This window comes from Odontesthes bonariensis, chromosome 6 (genome assembly GCF_027942865.1).
Source record: "Odontesthes bonariensis isolate fOdoBon6 chromosome 6, fOdoBon6.hap1, whole genome shotgun sequence".
Classification (NCBI taxonomy): Eukaryota; Metazoa; Chordata; class Actinopteri; order Atheriniformes; family Atherinopsidae; genus Odontesthes; species Odontesthes bonariensis.
In genome coordinates, this window is record NC_134511.1 from 27,532,103 (window position 1) to 27,548,662 (window position 16,560).

At 38.3% G+C, this 16,560-nt stretch overlaps 1 protein-coding gene across 1 annotated transcript; it reads right to left on the reverse strand.

The window, feature by feature from the left end:
• Positions 1-264: 264 nt before the first annotated feature.
• On the reverse strand, positions 265-11,116 carry LOC142382393 (secreted frizzled-related protein 1-like). Its single transcript, XM_075468191.1, has 3 exons — positions 10,392-11,116; positions 7,465-7,545; positions 265-1,660 (listed from the first exon to the last, which is right to left on the reverse strand). Exons 1-3 carry the CDS (start codon positions 10,912-10,914, stop codon positions 1,335-1,337), a joined length of 930 nt encoding a protein of 309 aa, XP_075324306.1. The 5' UTR covers positions 10,915-11,116; the 3' UTR covers positions 265-1,334.
• Positions 11,117-16,560: the final 5,444 nt, after the last annotated feature.

Sequence of the window (16,560 nt, forward strand, 5' to 3'; positions counted from 1 at the left end):
CTCTCAAGATACTATTTTCAGGCACAGCACTGCTTTGAGCATTTGAACTGCAGTGCACGTTGTGAATAAGAAAGAAAAGCACAGCAATATTCACAAGGCCAAATCCAAACCAAAAGACTCGAGCTGTGGCTTACATTGAAAAAGTCAGGATACTGATTTTACTGTTACAGTCGGGATACTGTAACAGTGAAATCTCATTTTATTGGATCTGAGAACCAGGTAATATTGCACTGTAAATTCGTCATTAAATAAGAAGGGACACTGTTTTGTTTTCCCATATTTATGTAAAATTTTATATGTACATGTAATGGGCAGCAATGAGCCACTGACATTCAAATCTGAAAAAAAAATAGTGCTAAAACAGATCACAGACACCAAAGAAGAACAGACTATAACACAAAGTTGACATACGCTTTGATAAATTTTGCACTTTATACATGTATGACTACAACGCATGTACCATTACTGATGCATAGGGATCCCTGCTGGCTTGATGTGTAGAAACAGAAAAGTGGTAAAAACTCATTTTTAAAAAACTGCCACGTAGGCCTGCACATCTTCTCGTGATGTATATTGGTGGTTATGTGTGTCTTAAGATATTCAAGTAGGAAAAGAAATGTTTGGAAATACAACAATCTCTCATGCCCTAGGTGTGGCTTTTAAAGCTCAAACCTCTGAAATTTTATAACTGATTTATTGAGTAATAATTATGTGATTAGAATGATTCTTAAAGGGTAGTTGGATGTTTTTCTTACGAAGAGCCAACCAGTTTATGGTTAGCATACATTAGCATAAATGCTAGCTTACTACACCCCTCCAAATGAAACAAAAAGAAGAAAGAAATACAAGCCACCATCTAAATAAAATGTTACATTATGCCTTTTTTTGTGTGGACAGAGGAAAGCTTACACTTTTCCTTTGTGTTCTTTACGCTAGTAAGCTAACAGTCTGCAGGCTCCATAGTTTCATATTTACCCAAAAAACACAAGAAATGTATCAATCTTCTCTTCAAACTCTGACCTGTACAAAAAGGGAATAGTGTAAATGTCTACACTATATGTGTATTTGTGGAAACTGATTCAGTAGAAAGGGGACTTATGCTAGGTGTAATTTTCTTAAACTCAATGAGAAGAAGGAAACTCAACCCTTTCATTTCTGGTGTAATCACTCACCAAATTCAACTTAAACTGATCAGTGGACATTCCAAAATATATCTGTGAATATACAAAGATATATAGATATATAAACAGGACAATAGAAAGTAAAGTTTGGGAATGCTTGAGCAAGTTCATATGTAGGATTAGATGCAACCAGGATTGGGGCAGTAGGTTGTATTATTTGAAGACGGTGTCAAATTCGGGACATCTGTAGGTCTTCAGTTTTTTCATGGCCTTTTTGAACTCCTTGCTGGACTTGTCCCACTTATGGATGCCTGTAAGGAGGTACTGCTTATCCACCTTACGACCCATGATTAGATACAGGTTTCCTGGGTTGTCTAGCTGCTGGCAGGGACAATCTGCACCATTCTTCAAGTACAACACAAGCTTCTTCATGTCCTTTTTTTTAAGGTTCCCTGTCTTCAACATCTTCTTCCTCTTCTGCAGGATCACCTTGCGGTCCATGTTTTCTACCTTCACTTCCTTGATCTTGGCTTTGAAAGCTGTGGTGGTGACACACACAAAAAAAAGATGACTTTTTGCTGACAGGTAGACAGTTTCTTGTACAAAATGCTTTATCTACACAGTTATGTCTCTTAAAAGCACTAACTTAATATTTAATGAACAAAAAAAATAGAGATCCACAATAATCCCTCTGTGTATGGCATGCAAACAATGAGCTATCATAGGGTATCAAGTCATGACAAGTTTTTGCCATCTCTTCAGGGATAAGAAAGAATGCAAGCGTTACTCCCTTTTCATTACAGTGTACTTTTCAAAGTCTTTATGTAAAATTGTTTAAACATGCATTTCTTCCACTTGACTCACTCCTAATTCCCTCTAATTGAGCACCATTCATATTCACTGAATCAAACCATTCACAGACCAAACTGCTGTTCCCTCAATGTGTCAGTGTCAGTTTATATTAACAACATCAACACTATTGATACAACACAGACACTTAGAGAGGCTCTTGTGGTTAAATAATGAATTTGCTGAATTGTAATCACTACAGTGACTAGCAACAGCATAAACAATAAAATGTCTGTATAAGTTGTAAAGGGACATAAGTCATGATTAGCAGCTCCTTCTGACTTCTTGTAACCTCCCTCTGAATCTCAGGCTATTTTTTTAAGAATGACTGGAATAACCCTGATCTTTCACGACTCTCTATCTAACCTTTTAATCTTCCTGTATTTACCCGGAATTAGGTGATCCAAACTTCTACATGCCAGCATGTGTTACGTACAGTCATTCTTGCTGATGTACAGCAGTGAGGTGTGTGCGCAGAATAGACTCCCTTGTGACAAATAGAGTAATTAAATAATTCAGAAAATACTAAATAAAAAAATCTTGTGACCTTTAGTACAGTCCAAGCAGCAGCCTGAAAGAGCATGAATCACTTTTAACCTCGAGCAAAGTTCAGCTGAATTTATAAAAACTTTAGTTTTCACAAAGTTTTCGATCCCGTTTGACATCCTTTTAGTAGAATAAGGCTGAACATACCAACCTGACTCAGCTAAATGTAGCCTCTCCCTTTTAATTTACGCCTGTATCTTCCACTGCTAATTAAAGTGTTAAAGTGCCGCCCTTTCTTCATCCTGTATTAAGAGTGCACATGGTAGGGATTAAGACCACCCCCCCCCGGTCCAATGGTCTCTGTAAGGAGGCTTAGTGTTCTGAGGAATCAAAGTGGGCAGCACTCATAATTAGTGAGTCATGACAGAGAGGGCCTTGCCCACAACTGAAAGGACTTCATCTTAATAAATCCCCCATCCTTGTTAATCCTGTGACACTCTGAACTTTCTTTGCACCTTCTGTTAATCTCTATAGCAGCAGAATACAATGTGAAGTTGAAATCAAATCATTTACAATAATGCTTTTCTTTGAGCTAGCAAATTTCCCCTGCTCTTTTTTTTCCCTCTAATGTTATGTGAATATTTTCAAAGTGCCCAAATGCTGTACTAAAAGTCAATTTTGAGGCACTTTGCTTGAGCTTTTCTTTTCCTGATACGTTCTAACATTGTGTTTCTCCTTAACTGGCTTATATACCTTACATACTTTAGTTTGATTCCAAACAAAACAGAGACAATTTAAAGACTACAGTTTTGGCTTTTCAAGCCTCCAAACAAAAATAGTTTGAGAAAAATAATGCAATCCACTGTGGCTTAAAAGAATACTTTATATAATAGTTTTTTTTCAAGTCTGACCAAAAACAAAACTCAGAAATTAGCCACACAGAACACCCACTTTGTTAAATCCAATAGGAATGTCCCTCTCAGTATACTTACTATTTGACCCACACATTGGCATATTTTTATCTGCGTGTCTGTACTGTATGCATGTAATTATAAAGCCCCAAAGAAACATTTGTAATCCTTTTTCCACTAGTTGAGAGAGTACAAATTTGCTTTCTTTATCTTTGTGATCTCATGATGTGGGCTGTCTGTGGTAGTAGCACGATGATGACGTCAGTAACACCCACTTTACGACAAAAATGCAAAATTACAGTAACCCGGATTTTTTTAAGTAAGCGACGCACCTCCACGTTATCAGTGCTAGTGTACAGTAATTAATAAATTATAAACAGCATAGTTTGTGCCTGTATAACATTGCCCATAGGAAACCGTTTCATGGCCGAATATCTCAAGAGAGCAGCCAGACGCCTCTCGAATATCTTCGGAACAGCTCCAAATTACCAACAACAAGCAGGGGTGAGTAGAACATCATGTTATAATGTGAAATCAAGGGCCCAATGTCAAAAAAACGGTCTTGTCCTTTAAAGCATATTTATCGGATAATGATAGGGTTCAGAGTGACTTTTCAGAGGATGACAATTGATTAAACTGTAACGATGTCAAAAGAAAATCTGAGGAGTCAAAGGAGGATTATTTACAAAGATTATTATACAGATTATTACAAAAAAAATGGCATGTAAAACATTTTTCAAAGACTCAAAAAATAGAAGTTGCATTAGAAGCAGCGTAAGGAGCATCTCTGAACTCGACAATGTGCATAATGTTCCCGCAATCTCGTAAAACCCACAAGGAGGGTGTGCACCACTCCCCATCCCCAATAATGAAATCGTAACTGATCCGATAAGCTGTAGTGATCAGTCCTCCAGCATAGAGTTGCCCTGTTGTTTACCACATCAGCAAAGGGAAGGAGCAATTTGGCAACAACAACAAAGTGAGACGTCTGAGGAGAGATTTAATTGAAGGGGTGCTGGAGCTTTTGGGACAATGAGGTACCGTAAAACCTTAAGCACAGAGATAAAATGCTGTGGGAACAAAGTGTTGAGTGGGATGAGTTGTAAATCTGTTACCAGCTGAGTGCCACAAATGGGAAATGCATTTATGTATGTGTTTTTTAGGAGGATAAATCAGAAGGAGACACCTCAGAAACATCAGGGAGTGCCTACCCCAAACCACACTGGGCTGAGAACTTGTTACTTATCAAAAGAATTTTCTTTCCTGTGCCATCATAACTCAACATCCAACCTCAACTAAAAAAAAAGCTGTCTTGCCTTTGCCTTTGCCTTCTCTGCTTATATCCATATCAAACTGCATGGAAAGGTTAAATGAACAGTTGCTGGGGAATGCAAACTGAAATACTATTATTACCTAAAAAACAAAAACCACACTTAACTTTTACCTTATCAAAGAACAGCTCTTTTGCAGCTTCCAGTAAATGAAGTTTACAGTGGGCAAAAATGCTAATTCATTGCCAAAGTGAGGATATTTTGCACATTGGCTTTGTGCAGGTTCGTAAAGATTTTAGTTTAAGTCACTGATTCATTCTTCATCCCTCCCTGTGGTTTTCCACCCAAGCGTTCCACAGAGAAGAACAAGACATCTATCTATCCTATCTACTTTTGCAGTCTTCTCCAAACAAAACAGACAGGCTTGGCTGCAACTTGGTTATAAAACACAGACTCCTAAAACATGCCGTTACAAACCATCCACTTTCACTCAAGTCAAAACCAGCAAAATGCAATCCTTCGGATTGCATTTTGATGGCCTTATCTTTAGTTGATGGGATAAAACACATCATGATTAAAGCCAGGCATTTTTCCATCTGCATATTTTCTTTTTTTCACTAGACAAGACACTAGCTCATCTTTGGCTTCGGCTGCTGAAAGACTTATTTATAGTTGCAGTTCTCTCTTTAGACCAAAACTGAATTCTGCTGGAAAAAAGATACAAACAAATCTTTATTTCTTTCAGTCATATAAGCAGTGATGTCATCTCATGTTAGGCTGCCTATTAGTTGTTTTCTCCACCAAAACCATCGCCAATATGAGGTAACAGAGGGTTCGATGCTCTTCGGGGGAGGGTGTTCTTTTGTAAGTTCGGATCTGCAACATAAACGGCAGAGTGCCTTATCCTCAACCCGACAGTAAATCTGTCTGTGTATCCTCACTTGTCAGCTGGTTAGGGGAATTATGACAAGCAGGCAAAACAACATTTGTCTTCATCCGAGATGAAACAAGCCAATAGTGTGCCCCTCTCCTCTTGGCAAACCAGGACAGAGACTGAAAAAGGCGAGTCCCACCACCGCAGCATAAACACCAAGGCAATTCGTTAAACAAATGTAACTTTAAACCTTTCCCAAGAACTGGTGGAAAGTCTGTTTCCAATGTGCATCCAGTCCATGTTTGCTCGGCACGGCACCTGGAATTCATGCTGCCACAAATTTTGGTTTAGCCAGCAAATAAAACTTGAAAGCCTAACATCTTGCATCTCGTCTGCATCATGCACATATCATTCCTCAAGTCCTCATGATGGCAATCCAGTTTATGTTTCTGTTTTTAGTTGTTTTCACGGCCCTCAGTGTCCTTTTTCTGTGCAAAAGGTTTTTACTTTGCAGTTGCATTCTGCTTGCAGTTTTTCCACAAGCATGTCAGTGTGCAAGTACATTCAGTGTCTACTGCCAGTTCTGAGCACATGACTTGTAAACATGAGACTGAGACTGAGATTGTGAGTTCCTAGTGCAAGATTCCCAAATTCCCTCAACTACAAGTGCCCCTAAGCCTAAGAGGTTCCTTCCTTGGTTATTCAACTTGTTTTTAGGCTGGGTCTCATTCCAGATAGGCTGAAGACACTCTATCAAACAAACTAACAAGAATGTAATTTCAAGTAATTTTTTAATCTCTTATCATTTATATAAGCTTCTTTAACATAAAATGTTAGAACATGACTGGAGTCTAAGAACAACTACAAGAACAATTCATAACATAATAAATTCATGTTTACAATATTCAAACAAAATTTTAAACCATGACATCAAATTGAAACAAAAGAAAAAAAATAAAAATCAATCAATAATTGTTTAATTCATTTTAACTGCTGTAGCCCTGTCTTGATCACACTTGAGTGATTAAGCTACAAAATAACCTTTTTTCAAACCTGGCACTGGATTCAAACCTCTTCAACATAGTACTTCTGACATTGCTTATTCCATGATAAGCCAACTAGTTTTCACCATGTTGTGCTCACGAATATAATGACAATAACCTTGCTAACTGAAAAAGCTGTCTTAGCGAGAACGATAACACCAGCATGGCTAGCTGAAAGGGTAATAGGACATTAAGTTTGAAAGGAAATCTTAAGATTTCTTTTAGAGTTTTTGGCTTTTGAGGGGATTTCTTATCTTAAAATGGTGTCAGTCGTACTACACAATAATCTTAATTCCTTTTTAATCAGCCCATACATGACACATTTCATCCAAAGATGTTTTATATGTGCAACAAGTAGAACACCCATTGCAAAAAAGAAAACAAGAGAATCTCTTATTCTATTTGAAATGTTGTTAATATTTGGAAGTAATGTTTTGGGAGATTGTTCCTCATTTTTATTTTCACTGAAGATATATAGGTGGCTAATGTGGATAGTCCCCCATCTGCAGAGGGTAACAACAGTCATCCCAGACGGCAGAACAAACATCCCAGTTTACTACTGCCACATAAGGACTTCAATGACCCCAATTCATTAGCCACACAACACTGTTCTTTACCAAAGCAGACAGGCATGGTTCATCTGACTAAGAGATAAAACTCAAATAAAGCTGAAATGTGAAATATATCCAACTATGCAGGGTGTGTTTGTATCTATAAAAAAAAAATTTAAAAAAAAAAAATCAAAGGTTTGACTACTGTTTGGGAATTTATGTATTGTTTTTAAGGTTTGAGATGAAAGATCAAGCAGCTCCAAACTGTTCTTTTGATTTCACAGAGGTGTTTGATGCATGTCAAAGTGTATGCGACTGTGTGCTGTTTGTGTTAAGTGGGTGCCAAGAAGATGCTTACCAAACTCGCTGGCACACATGTGATCAAGCATGGCATCTGTTTTCATTTCATTGTCACATGGAGGACAGATGGGAGAGTAACCTGAGAGGAAAAAAAATGGGACATGGAACAAGAGGTAAAATATCAAATGCAGCAGTGGATTGGTCATAAATTATCACCACTCACTTGGAAAAAAGATCTGAAGTCAAAATAGACTTCAAACCTCCAATGTCAAAACGCCTAACATCTCTTTGTATGCAGAGATTGTGTTTAGTTTCTGGTGTCGGTCACCTTGTCTCTTGGGTTTCACATGTTCAAATGACCTGACCTCAATGAGGAATGTCCCCAGCTTTTATAGCCAGCTGTAACTAAGAGTGGCAGTAAAAACTCTCTCACTTTCTTTCTGAATTACGCCAGTTTTCAAAATGGATCTGTTCAACAGCACGTAAACGCCAAAAAATGCTAAATCATTTCAAGAAACTATAAGGAGGACATAGTATCAAAATTTGACTCAAGCTTACTCAATCCTCTGACATTACAAGCAATTCTAGCTCCAAGGGCAAAAATCAAGACGGACAAAATGTGTTTTTGGCAAAAACATTATTCATATCTGTGAATACTCTCCAACACGATGTTTCTCTTAATGGTAAACAGCTGATATAATTACAATTCCAAAGAAACTTAGACTTTCAGAATGATTGGAAAGTTATGCAGCATTTAGTTCAAACAAAATGCAATTTGGTGTCCCACTGTGGTTCTGGATCGATTAAGCAGAGATGGGCGAAAAGGGGAATCTAATAGCTTTCTCTCAGTTGCCAGTTGTCCATTATGCCTGTTTAACATAAGCTTGTGAAAGTAACAGCCAAGTGTGAAGAGTTTGTGAAAACAGACACTGTTGACAGAGTCACATGGGTCCCTTTGCCTATTTAAGCCTGGTTCTCCTTTAAATCCATTATCACCAACCGTGACGTGGTGAGCGCTGGAAGTTGACCTCTATTAACGTTCAATAATGCCTGGGGAGATTAGCCTGCTTTTGTTTATTTTTTTAATCAACGTCAAGAATGGACATTGAGACTTTCCAGGCGAAAAGTGAGAGCAGAAAACACACTTCACTTCGATTAGCGCTACTTCAACAGGCCTGCGGGTAAACAGGCTTTATTTATCACTAGCAATGACAAATGATAGAAGGTGAGGTCTGGGCAATGTAGAGCTCTGTGTGGTCCCCTCTTACCCCGAAAAGGAAATCTTTTTCAGAAAAACACCTCAGCCAGTAACACCCACCACCTCCATGCACACATTTACACACCAGCAAATGAAATATGCCCCCTGCTCGAGTTAGAGTGAGCTCTGTGTAATTGCTGGAAGATCCACAGTCCAACCATTTATGCCCCAAATGCTAAGTGAAAATGTCTTTAAGAGGTGTATTTACAGCTTCAGATTTTAATACAAGTGACTTGATGATGTGATGATGGAAAGTCCCCTCGGTTTTATGGTCAAAATGAATGAGGTACTTGTACTTCTTCCCATCCCTGGTGTACACCTCGTGAAAGCGACCATCACAGCCACTGACACAGCAGCCAAACTCTAAAACTAGAAGTATTTGGAATCAGCCCAAGTTTTATCTTCCAAAGGATTGATATTTTTGTGCATTTCTAGAAGCCTCTGGTCTGTTTTCAAATTGGCTCATACGGGTAAAAGACTTTTTTTTTCTGAACTAAGTTAATACATCCCATTCACTGATGCTCTATGAGGTGTCTGTTGTGTCTGGGGAATCTGCAGATATGGGGGAAACATGTCCATGGGAGCTATGTTTGGAAGCCGCCTCCATACTAGGTTGTGGTTCACATTATTCAAACCGTCTGTTTTTCAGATTTTCATCTTTCATCAGATTTTAATGCATTTGTCAGAGAATGGGAATCAAGAGATGCAGGTATTTGCTTTTTCCCAGCTGGACTTCCTCCCAGCATTGTCCTTCGCCTCAGCAAACACCTTGAAATAAATGACTACCATCTGTTAAGAGCTTGTCCAATATTACAACATCATTGTATGTCAACAGCAAGCAACTTCACATTTACTTTAAAGGTCAGTGTTTATGCAGCAGATTACAGATTGAAAATAAAATACAACTTGGAGCAGACTTGGAGAGTTAAAATGGGATCAGACTAATCCTTTTCACGGCTGTATTTTCTCCCCAAAAGGTTTTATTTAGTTTGTTTGTGCTTGGATTTGCATCTGCAAACAGGCTTTTACCCCTGAAACAACATTCTCAAGCCCATTTAACTACATGGGTGTCGACATTTACACAGCAGCAAAAGTCCCGTTTGTTTGTTTTCTCAATCAGCTTAGGAGTTAGGTACTTAATTATTCATTTTAGTTGAAAAATAAAAATAAGGTAAGGACACTGCTTAAAAAAAGGTCAGGACCAGGTTTGTTTTCCAACTTTAAAGTTGCACATAGATTTTATTTTAGACGTTACAATCTTTAAACCTAACTGCCTATAATTTGTGGTCGAAAAATAGTTTTTAAACTTTAGCTGAAACTAAGGAATATGTTGTGTTTGTGTGAGATATTTTTATTTGTTTTTTCTTTTTTTTTTTTAAATAGGATTTTGTAGGGCTGAAGGTTTCATTGGGCTCTTGACCTCAGCTTTTAGCCCTGGATTTTGTTAATCTATGACAGTTATTTCTGCCACTTTTATGGGATTTTAATGACAAAAAAAATTTTTGACTGAAAAAAAAAGGTAAAACATGTCCATCATTTAGCCAGCAGAACACTTCCCAACTTTTTTCTAAGTGGCATTAGGAACAAAAATTAAAACAAAAAATCTTTACTGACTGGGCACCAAGGTTCTCTTTAGCCATACAATGAGTCCAGTTTTCCTGTGGATCTGCGCTGGGTATTGAATAGTAAGCTAATAAGCCCTTTTAAAACTGGCTTGAAGGGGTTACCTGTAGGTTTAGTGGCCTCTGTGGCATTGGGCTGCGTCATGGCAATACACACATCATCCTGGGGAAACTTGTCACAGGTGAGCATCTCTGGCCAGGGGAAGCCAAACGCCTCCATGATGGGGGTGCAGCTGTCCCGCACCGCCTCGCACAGCCAGCGGCAAGGGTAGATGGGCCGCTCCAAACACACGGGCGCAAACAGCGAGCAGAGGAAGACCTGCGTGCCCAGGTGGCAATTCTTGTGCACCAGCGGAACCCAGCTGCTAGCCTGCTGCTTCACTTCGGCCATGGTCTCGTGCTCCAGCAGGTTCGGGAGCAGCATCTGAGTGTAGCCCACGGTGTGACAGAGCCGCAGGTCGTCCGGGATGTCCACGCATTGCGGAGGCTTGCCGTAGATGCGCGCGCCGTTGTAAGCGTCCGTCTTCCAGCTCAGGTACTCGTACTCTGATGCTCTACACGCCGACATAAGCGCCACCGTCACAGCCAGACGGATCATCCTCCAGAACAGCTCAGAAATAGACCTCATGTTTTCTCTTTGCAACAGCACAATGAAAGTAAACCACAGCGTGCCTCAGCACTCACTTCATGAAGAAATGCAGAGAAAAGGCTGAGCTCTGCCGTTGGATAGGGTTCACAGACGGTCCTCTGTGGCTGCAGCCCCGCCGCGCTCCTCTGTTGTGCTGCGCTTCTGGCTTCAGCGAAACTTTTGGGAGGTGAAGCGCTTTGCATGTGCAGAGCTTGGAAACAAGAGAGGGTTGGTGAAGGCTCACCGGCCAATCAGGACGCGTACGCGCCATTTGGCACTGCGCTGTCAGTCAAAGCGCTTAATTACCCAGTGTGTAAAAACACTCCAGGAGCTGCTCTACCCCTCCTTCAACTCCCTGGCATGAACTTCCTTTTTTGTTCTTGGAACACAACGATAATAGTGATTTAAAAAAAAAAAAAAACACGATGTAGCCTACGCACATACACTTACATTGCAAATTAAAGATAATGGTCTCAAAATCATAATTTTGATGAAAATTTTGCAGATTACAAATAACATGGTGAATTCCTGTCAAATTAAGTTGCTGTATAAACTTGTTCCTCTTCTCTAAAACTCAGAACCGTCTCCTGAACCATCTGCTGATAAATGTTTCATCTTTTAAAGTGCTTTTCCATGATACAACAGGCACTGAATTTTGTTTGAAAATATGGCGACATTTTAAAATTTATTTGAAAATAAATGCAGCGACTGAGTGAGGAAACCAGGAAGCCATTTTGTTTACCATCTGACCAGCTTCTGATTCATGGTCCATGAGTTAGATCTGAACTTGGAAGAGATGAATCACATTATAGTACACCTGACTCGTGGGGGGGTAATCCCTTTAAAATCACTAAACTTACCTTTTGGGCATTTCAGAAATTTGATTTGAAACATCCCAAACTTTTCTTGTAGCTGTTTTGTATAGTCTTATTGTGTTTTATTTATCTAACATTTAACTTGTTTGTGAATTTCCCAGATTACTTTATTTACCTTTGAATTTGAATAATTTCATTTTACAAAACACCCTACCTCCTCAGGAAGTATAGTTGTTATTCAGCTGTTTTAATGTCTTTTTAGCACTTGGTTGTTTGTGTATTTGTTTGCTTGTATGTGTGAGTTTTTTTGTTTTTTTTTCCAATTTGCATTTTTAAAGGGAAGTATAAATAAATAGAGGTTGTAAATAAACAAAAAAGAGGAAAAGCTGCTGCTTTAAAGTGTTTTTTTAAATTCTCTTATTGACGTCAAGAAGTAGTGGCAACAGAAGGGCCCTTTCCAGGATTTCCACACGCTGCGAATGTCTGGGCAAATAGATAGCACTGAACACACCACAAAGACCACCCAAGCAAACAAAAAGTGTCCCCTAGGGTTCATCATAAGCAATTTTCGTTTGCAGGACTTTCATAACTAAATATTAACGTTTAGCCAAACTGCCGGGAACTTATGTGATCACTTATGTTTGACCAGTGATCAAACCCAGTCATCCCACATTGCACTCAAACACATAACTCACTGAGGTATTTAATGCAAAAAAATGGGCATCTTATTTCACTAAAGTTGAGAGCATATAGTTTAATCACTAGTATTCTGATACAGATACAAATACACAGGTACACACACTTATGTTTAATGCAACTTAGAAAAGTCTTGGTGTTCCCCTACACAGGTGAAGGAAGAAAATGTTATGCAATGGGACCTAAAGAGGACATTTGAGAGGTCTGACAGTGCCAACGGTGTGTTACACCACAGAGACAAGAGAGTCTTTGAGACCCAATTGTCAGATGTTCACTGACACTCTAGATGTTCCTGATGGCTGATTGTCGGTTTTGTGTAAAAAGAGCCTCAGGGATTCATTGCAGTGGTTCTACCAAAGTGTTGCAGTGTTGCACAGCAAAGCCCAGAGGATACAGTTTGGTCTCACATGTAAGCATGAAAAAGTCAGGATACAGAAAACCTTTTTTTCATGCTAAGTCATGTATTTCAGAAGGAAGTCTGGTTTGAGTGTTCAAGATTTGTTTTTTATGTTTGGCTGAAGGTTTATTCTGTATGTTATCACAGTGTGTGCTTTAACACAAGCCATAATATGTTTTTAATACCTAAACGTAGCTATTTCATGAAATGGGGGCACCATGTTCCTCTGTGAAGTTATTTCTATTTCTAGTTGCAGAATAATGCATGTGGATACAAATCAATACTATTTCTGTGTTTCTGTTACTATTTCACATAAAGCTGTGAGAAACTTGGCTGAGCCAAGTCATATCTGACAGGCTTTCTGAAGGACTTCCTGGGTACATTATCCTATCAAACGGGGTAAGGCGACCTAAAACAGTTATCTTTGTCCTTTAACATGCAGCTGTAAGAGAAGTACTTATTTATCCAAGCAAATTAAACACTACAGTCTAAAGTCAATTTGGTGTGTCATGAGGGTCTATCTCCTCCCAGCCCAGCCCTTCTTCATGATAAGACCAAAGGTGTGAAATCCCTCTATTTAAATGGAGACCTATTTGCATTCCATTGTGTCGGTAACAGAACTTGTGGGGCAAGACAAAAAAAAGCAAAGCCTTTAATTTGATTTTAAGTGTGGAAACAGCAAACACAGACCTTTCAGAGTAATAGCTTAGTTGAACTTATTTATCAAATCAATGTGTTTTCCAGCTGTCTCCACTGCACAGACGCCACTCACCTAGACATTTTCTTCTTTATCTTGAACTGAAGCCAGGAGAAAACATTCTGCAGCAGCATGTGGAATGTTTAATGCATTATGCTGTATGGATGGAAGGTGACAGATGGCACTATAATCAACAAATGACTATAATATGTGCTGGGTGCAAAAGGTGAAATGAAAGATAAAGATGCCAAAAAAGAGAGAGAGAGAAAATAAAAAGCTGCAAATTATTGTTGAGCTATAATCAAATCAGAATCAAAAATATAACCTCATGCTGCTCATCAGTCAAATTATGCAATAACTTAGGCCTCTGCTCTGCATACCAAAGCGGTGATGAGTGTCATAAAGGAGGCAAACTGATTATCTGAAGCACTTTAAAGGCAACATCTCTATTAACATTTCAAATTAACGGTGATGACTTAAGAAGGGTGTCTGTGTTTGTGGAGATGCTACTCAGACGGCATCCGACAACAGTTTGCGCATCTGGTTGCTAAAACAAACTCAAAATTTTAAAGATGGGAGGGTTTTTCTATGTCTTTCTCTTTTTTCTCCCTGTAGACAAGAACTGGCTTTGCTCAACTGCGTGAGGCAGCCTCCTATCTGGAGTTCAGGGTCTGCTAAAATCCACCAGCGGGACAGACAAAGAAATGAGCCTGCAGCTAAGGGCGAAAAAAGTCTTTTGCAAGCAAAAGCAGAGATAAGCATCTAAGCATTGACGTCACCACAACATTCTCTAAACTTTGGTACTTTGATGGCATTTGAAGAACAATAGAGAGACTAAATATTTGAACATTCGAGCCTCTGGGAGGACAGATTTTCACAAAGAGTTTTCAAAGTCACTATCTGGTGTATACGTGCATATTTTCTCATGGAAGAGCTTTTCAGCCCTGGCAAATCAAACATGTATGTTATTAATCATCTGTCATCAGTGAGCATTAGCTAAACACTCCATCTGCTCCAGAGCACGGCGTCAGACATGGACCGATGAGGTGTATCGGCACGAACAATGGTGTGGCTAAAAAGAGCTCTACTAGGTGGTAAAATATCAAATCTCTTTCTCTTTTGTCTGACATCTTTTTTTAAAGTCTCTTGTGATGTACTTGATATTGAATGAATGTGAACTCAATTTTCCAAGACCAGGTCGTGAGAGGATTTGTCATTGAAAAAAAATTATAATTGCTGCTTCATGGGTGATTGGCAGCATGTATGATTCTTAGCACTGAAACTGTCGTAACATCAATCTTGTTGGGATTAGGGTTGTTTTAGATTAAGTATGTGTCACACACATTCTGTGTTCAATTTAGGGACACCCATTTGCTATTTGTATTGAGGATCTATATAAGTGGATGTTTGCCATCTGGCATAATCACTATGCAGGGTGTATCTAAATGATATAAAGTATAAAAAGTCACGGTACTCAGCATGCAGAAAAATTATATATGGTATTAGTAGTTTGTTTGTTAATGGAAATTACCACTTCTTATTTTACTATGTAAAATCTCAAGTGTGGAGTTAAGAAGTTCATTATTCCTCCTAAAATATACCCGTCAGAACGAGTGTGCTGTGGAGGTGATGCGAGAGGACACGGATGCAGATATATAAAAGAAAACTTGATTTATTTCAAAGTACTGTAACAAAAAATGTGGCAAAGCCAGATTACAAAAACCTAAACTGACTAAACAAAACTTAAGGAACAAACAAAAACCTGACTATTACTGAAAAAACCTGACATGAACAAGGACAAACCTGATACAACCATGAATGCCAGCAACTTGGCATAAGTGACAGTGAGGACCTGACAAAGAACATGAACAAACTGGGAGACTAAATACTAAGGAGGGTGATTGGTGAGTGCAGCTGATGACAATGAACACAGGTTAAGAGAGTGGAGCTGATGACTGGGAAGAAGAGAGACTGAGGAAAGTCAGTTAATGGCAAGGCTAAACTGTAAACTAGAGACTAAACAGAAACACAGATCATGACAGAAACATAAAATGTAGATCGTGACAATTCCTGAGCAGTTGCATTAAGTAGCTTCAATACTCAACTAAAGTAAGTACAATCCTGCACTGAATAAAACAGTAAGTGGTTCATAAAACATGTTGTTCCACTTTGTCAAAAATCGTAAGCGTTTCGAACTGTTCCAGACAGCTGCCCTGGAGGCCAAAGTAAAAAGTGGTATAATTTGAACATGAATATAATGGTTAACATTTTCTCCTGGAAGAGACTCATAATAAAATTGTTCAGCAGAAAAGTATGCAAAAAACAGCCAGAGGTTAGCATTGACACCAAGAGAAAGTTACATTTGTAAATGTTGAGAAAGTATTGAAATGAATGCAGACCACTATCTGTCTGTAAACCTGACCTAATCCAAACCAAACAGCCATCAAAACCTAAAGTAAGTGAAAAAATATTAAAATATTAATGTCATTAATATTTGTTTGTCTACAAAATATGAATATTATTCATATTTTAAAATATAAAAAAATGGAAATGAGTGATAGAATATGAAAGGACATGAAGAAATGTGAAAATTTAAAAGTAAATCAACAATATTTGAAATAATAGTAGAAGTGTATTCAACAAAATGTATTTACTCAATTTCAGTTTGATTTAAGCACATTTTATGAATTTATCATGTTTTATTTTTCCTTGTTATTTTCCACAGTGTTTTTCTTTTTCTATTTCTCTTACTTTCATTATTTCTCAATAGTTTTTGGAATGCTGTTTCTAATCTGCTTCTGTATTTATATTTCAAGCAAAGTTTTTTGCATCTTTGAGCTTTTGCTATTCCCCAGTTATTATAATTTAAAAATGAAATAGTTTCTGACAGATTATGATGTAAACTTTGCAACCTAGAATTTCCAAATCACTGAAGCTTACCAATAGACTATACTTAAGCACTTTAGCATTTGACCTAGGATGAGGGTTAAATCCTAATATTTAGGAATTTTTCCTTCCTCTGCCAAGAACTTGGCAGCATG

Bases quoted from the DNA above. Each gene is read 5' to 3' on its own strand.
- LOC142382393 (XM_075468191.1), bottom strand. From the start codon at position 10,914: ATGAGGTCTATTTCTGAGCTGTTCTGGAGGATGATCCGTCTGGCTGTG. The intron at 7,546-10,391 runs GTAACCCCTTCA...TTTTCCTCTCAG, and splicing joins AGAGGCCACTAAACCTACAG to GTTACTCTCCCATCTGTCCT. The intron at 1,661-7,464 runs GTAAGCATCTTC...TCACCACCACAG, and splicing joins CATGTGTGCCAGCGAGTTTG to CTTTCAAAGCCAAGATCAAG.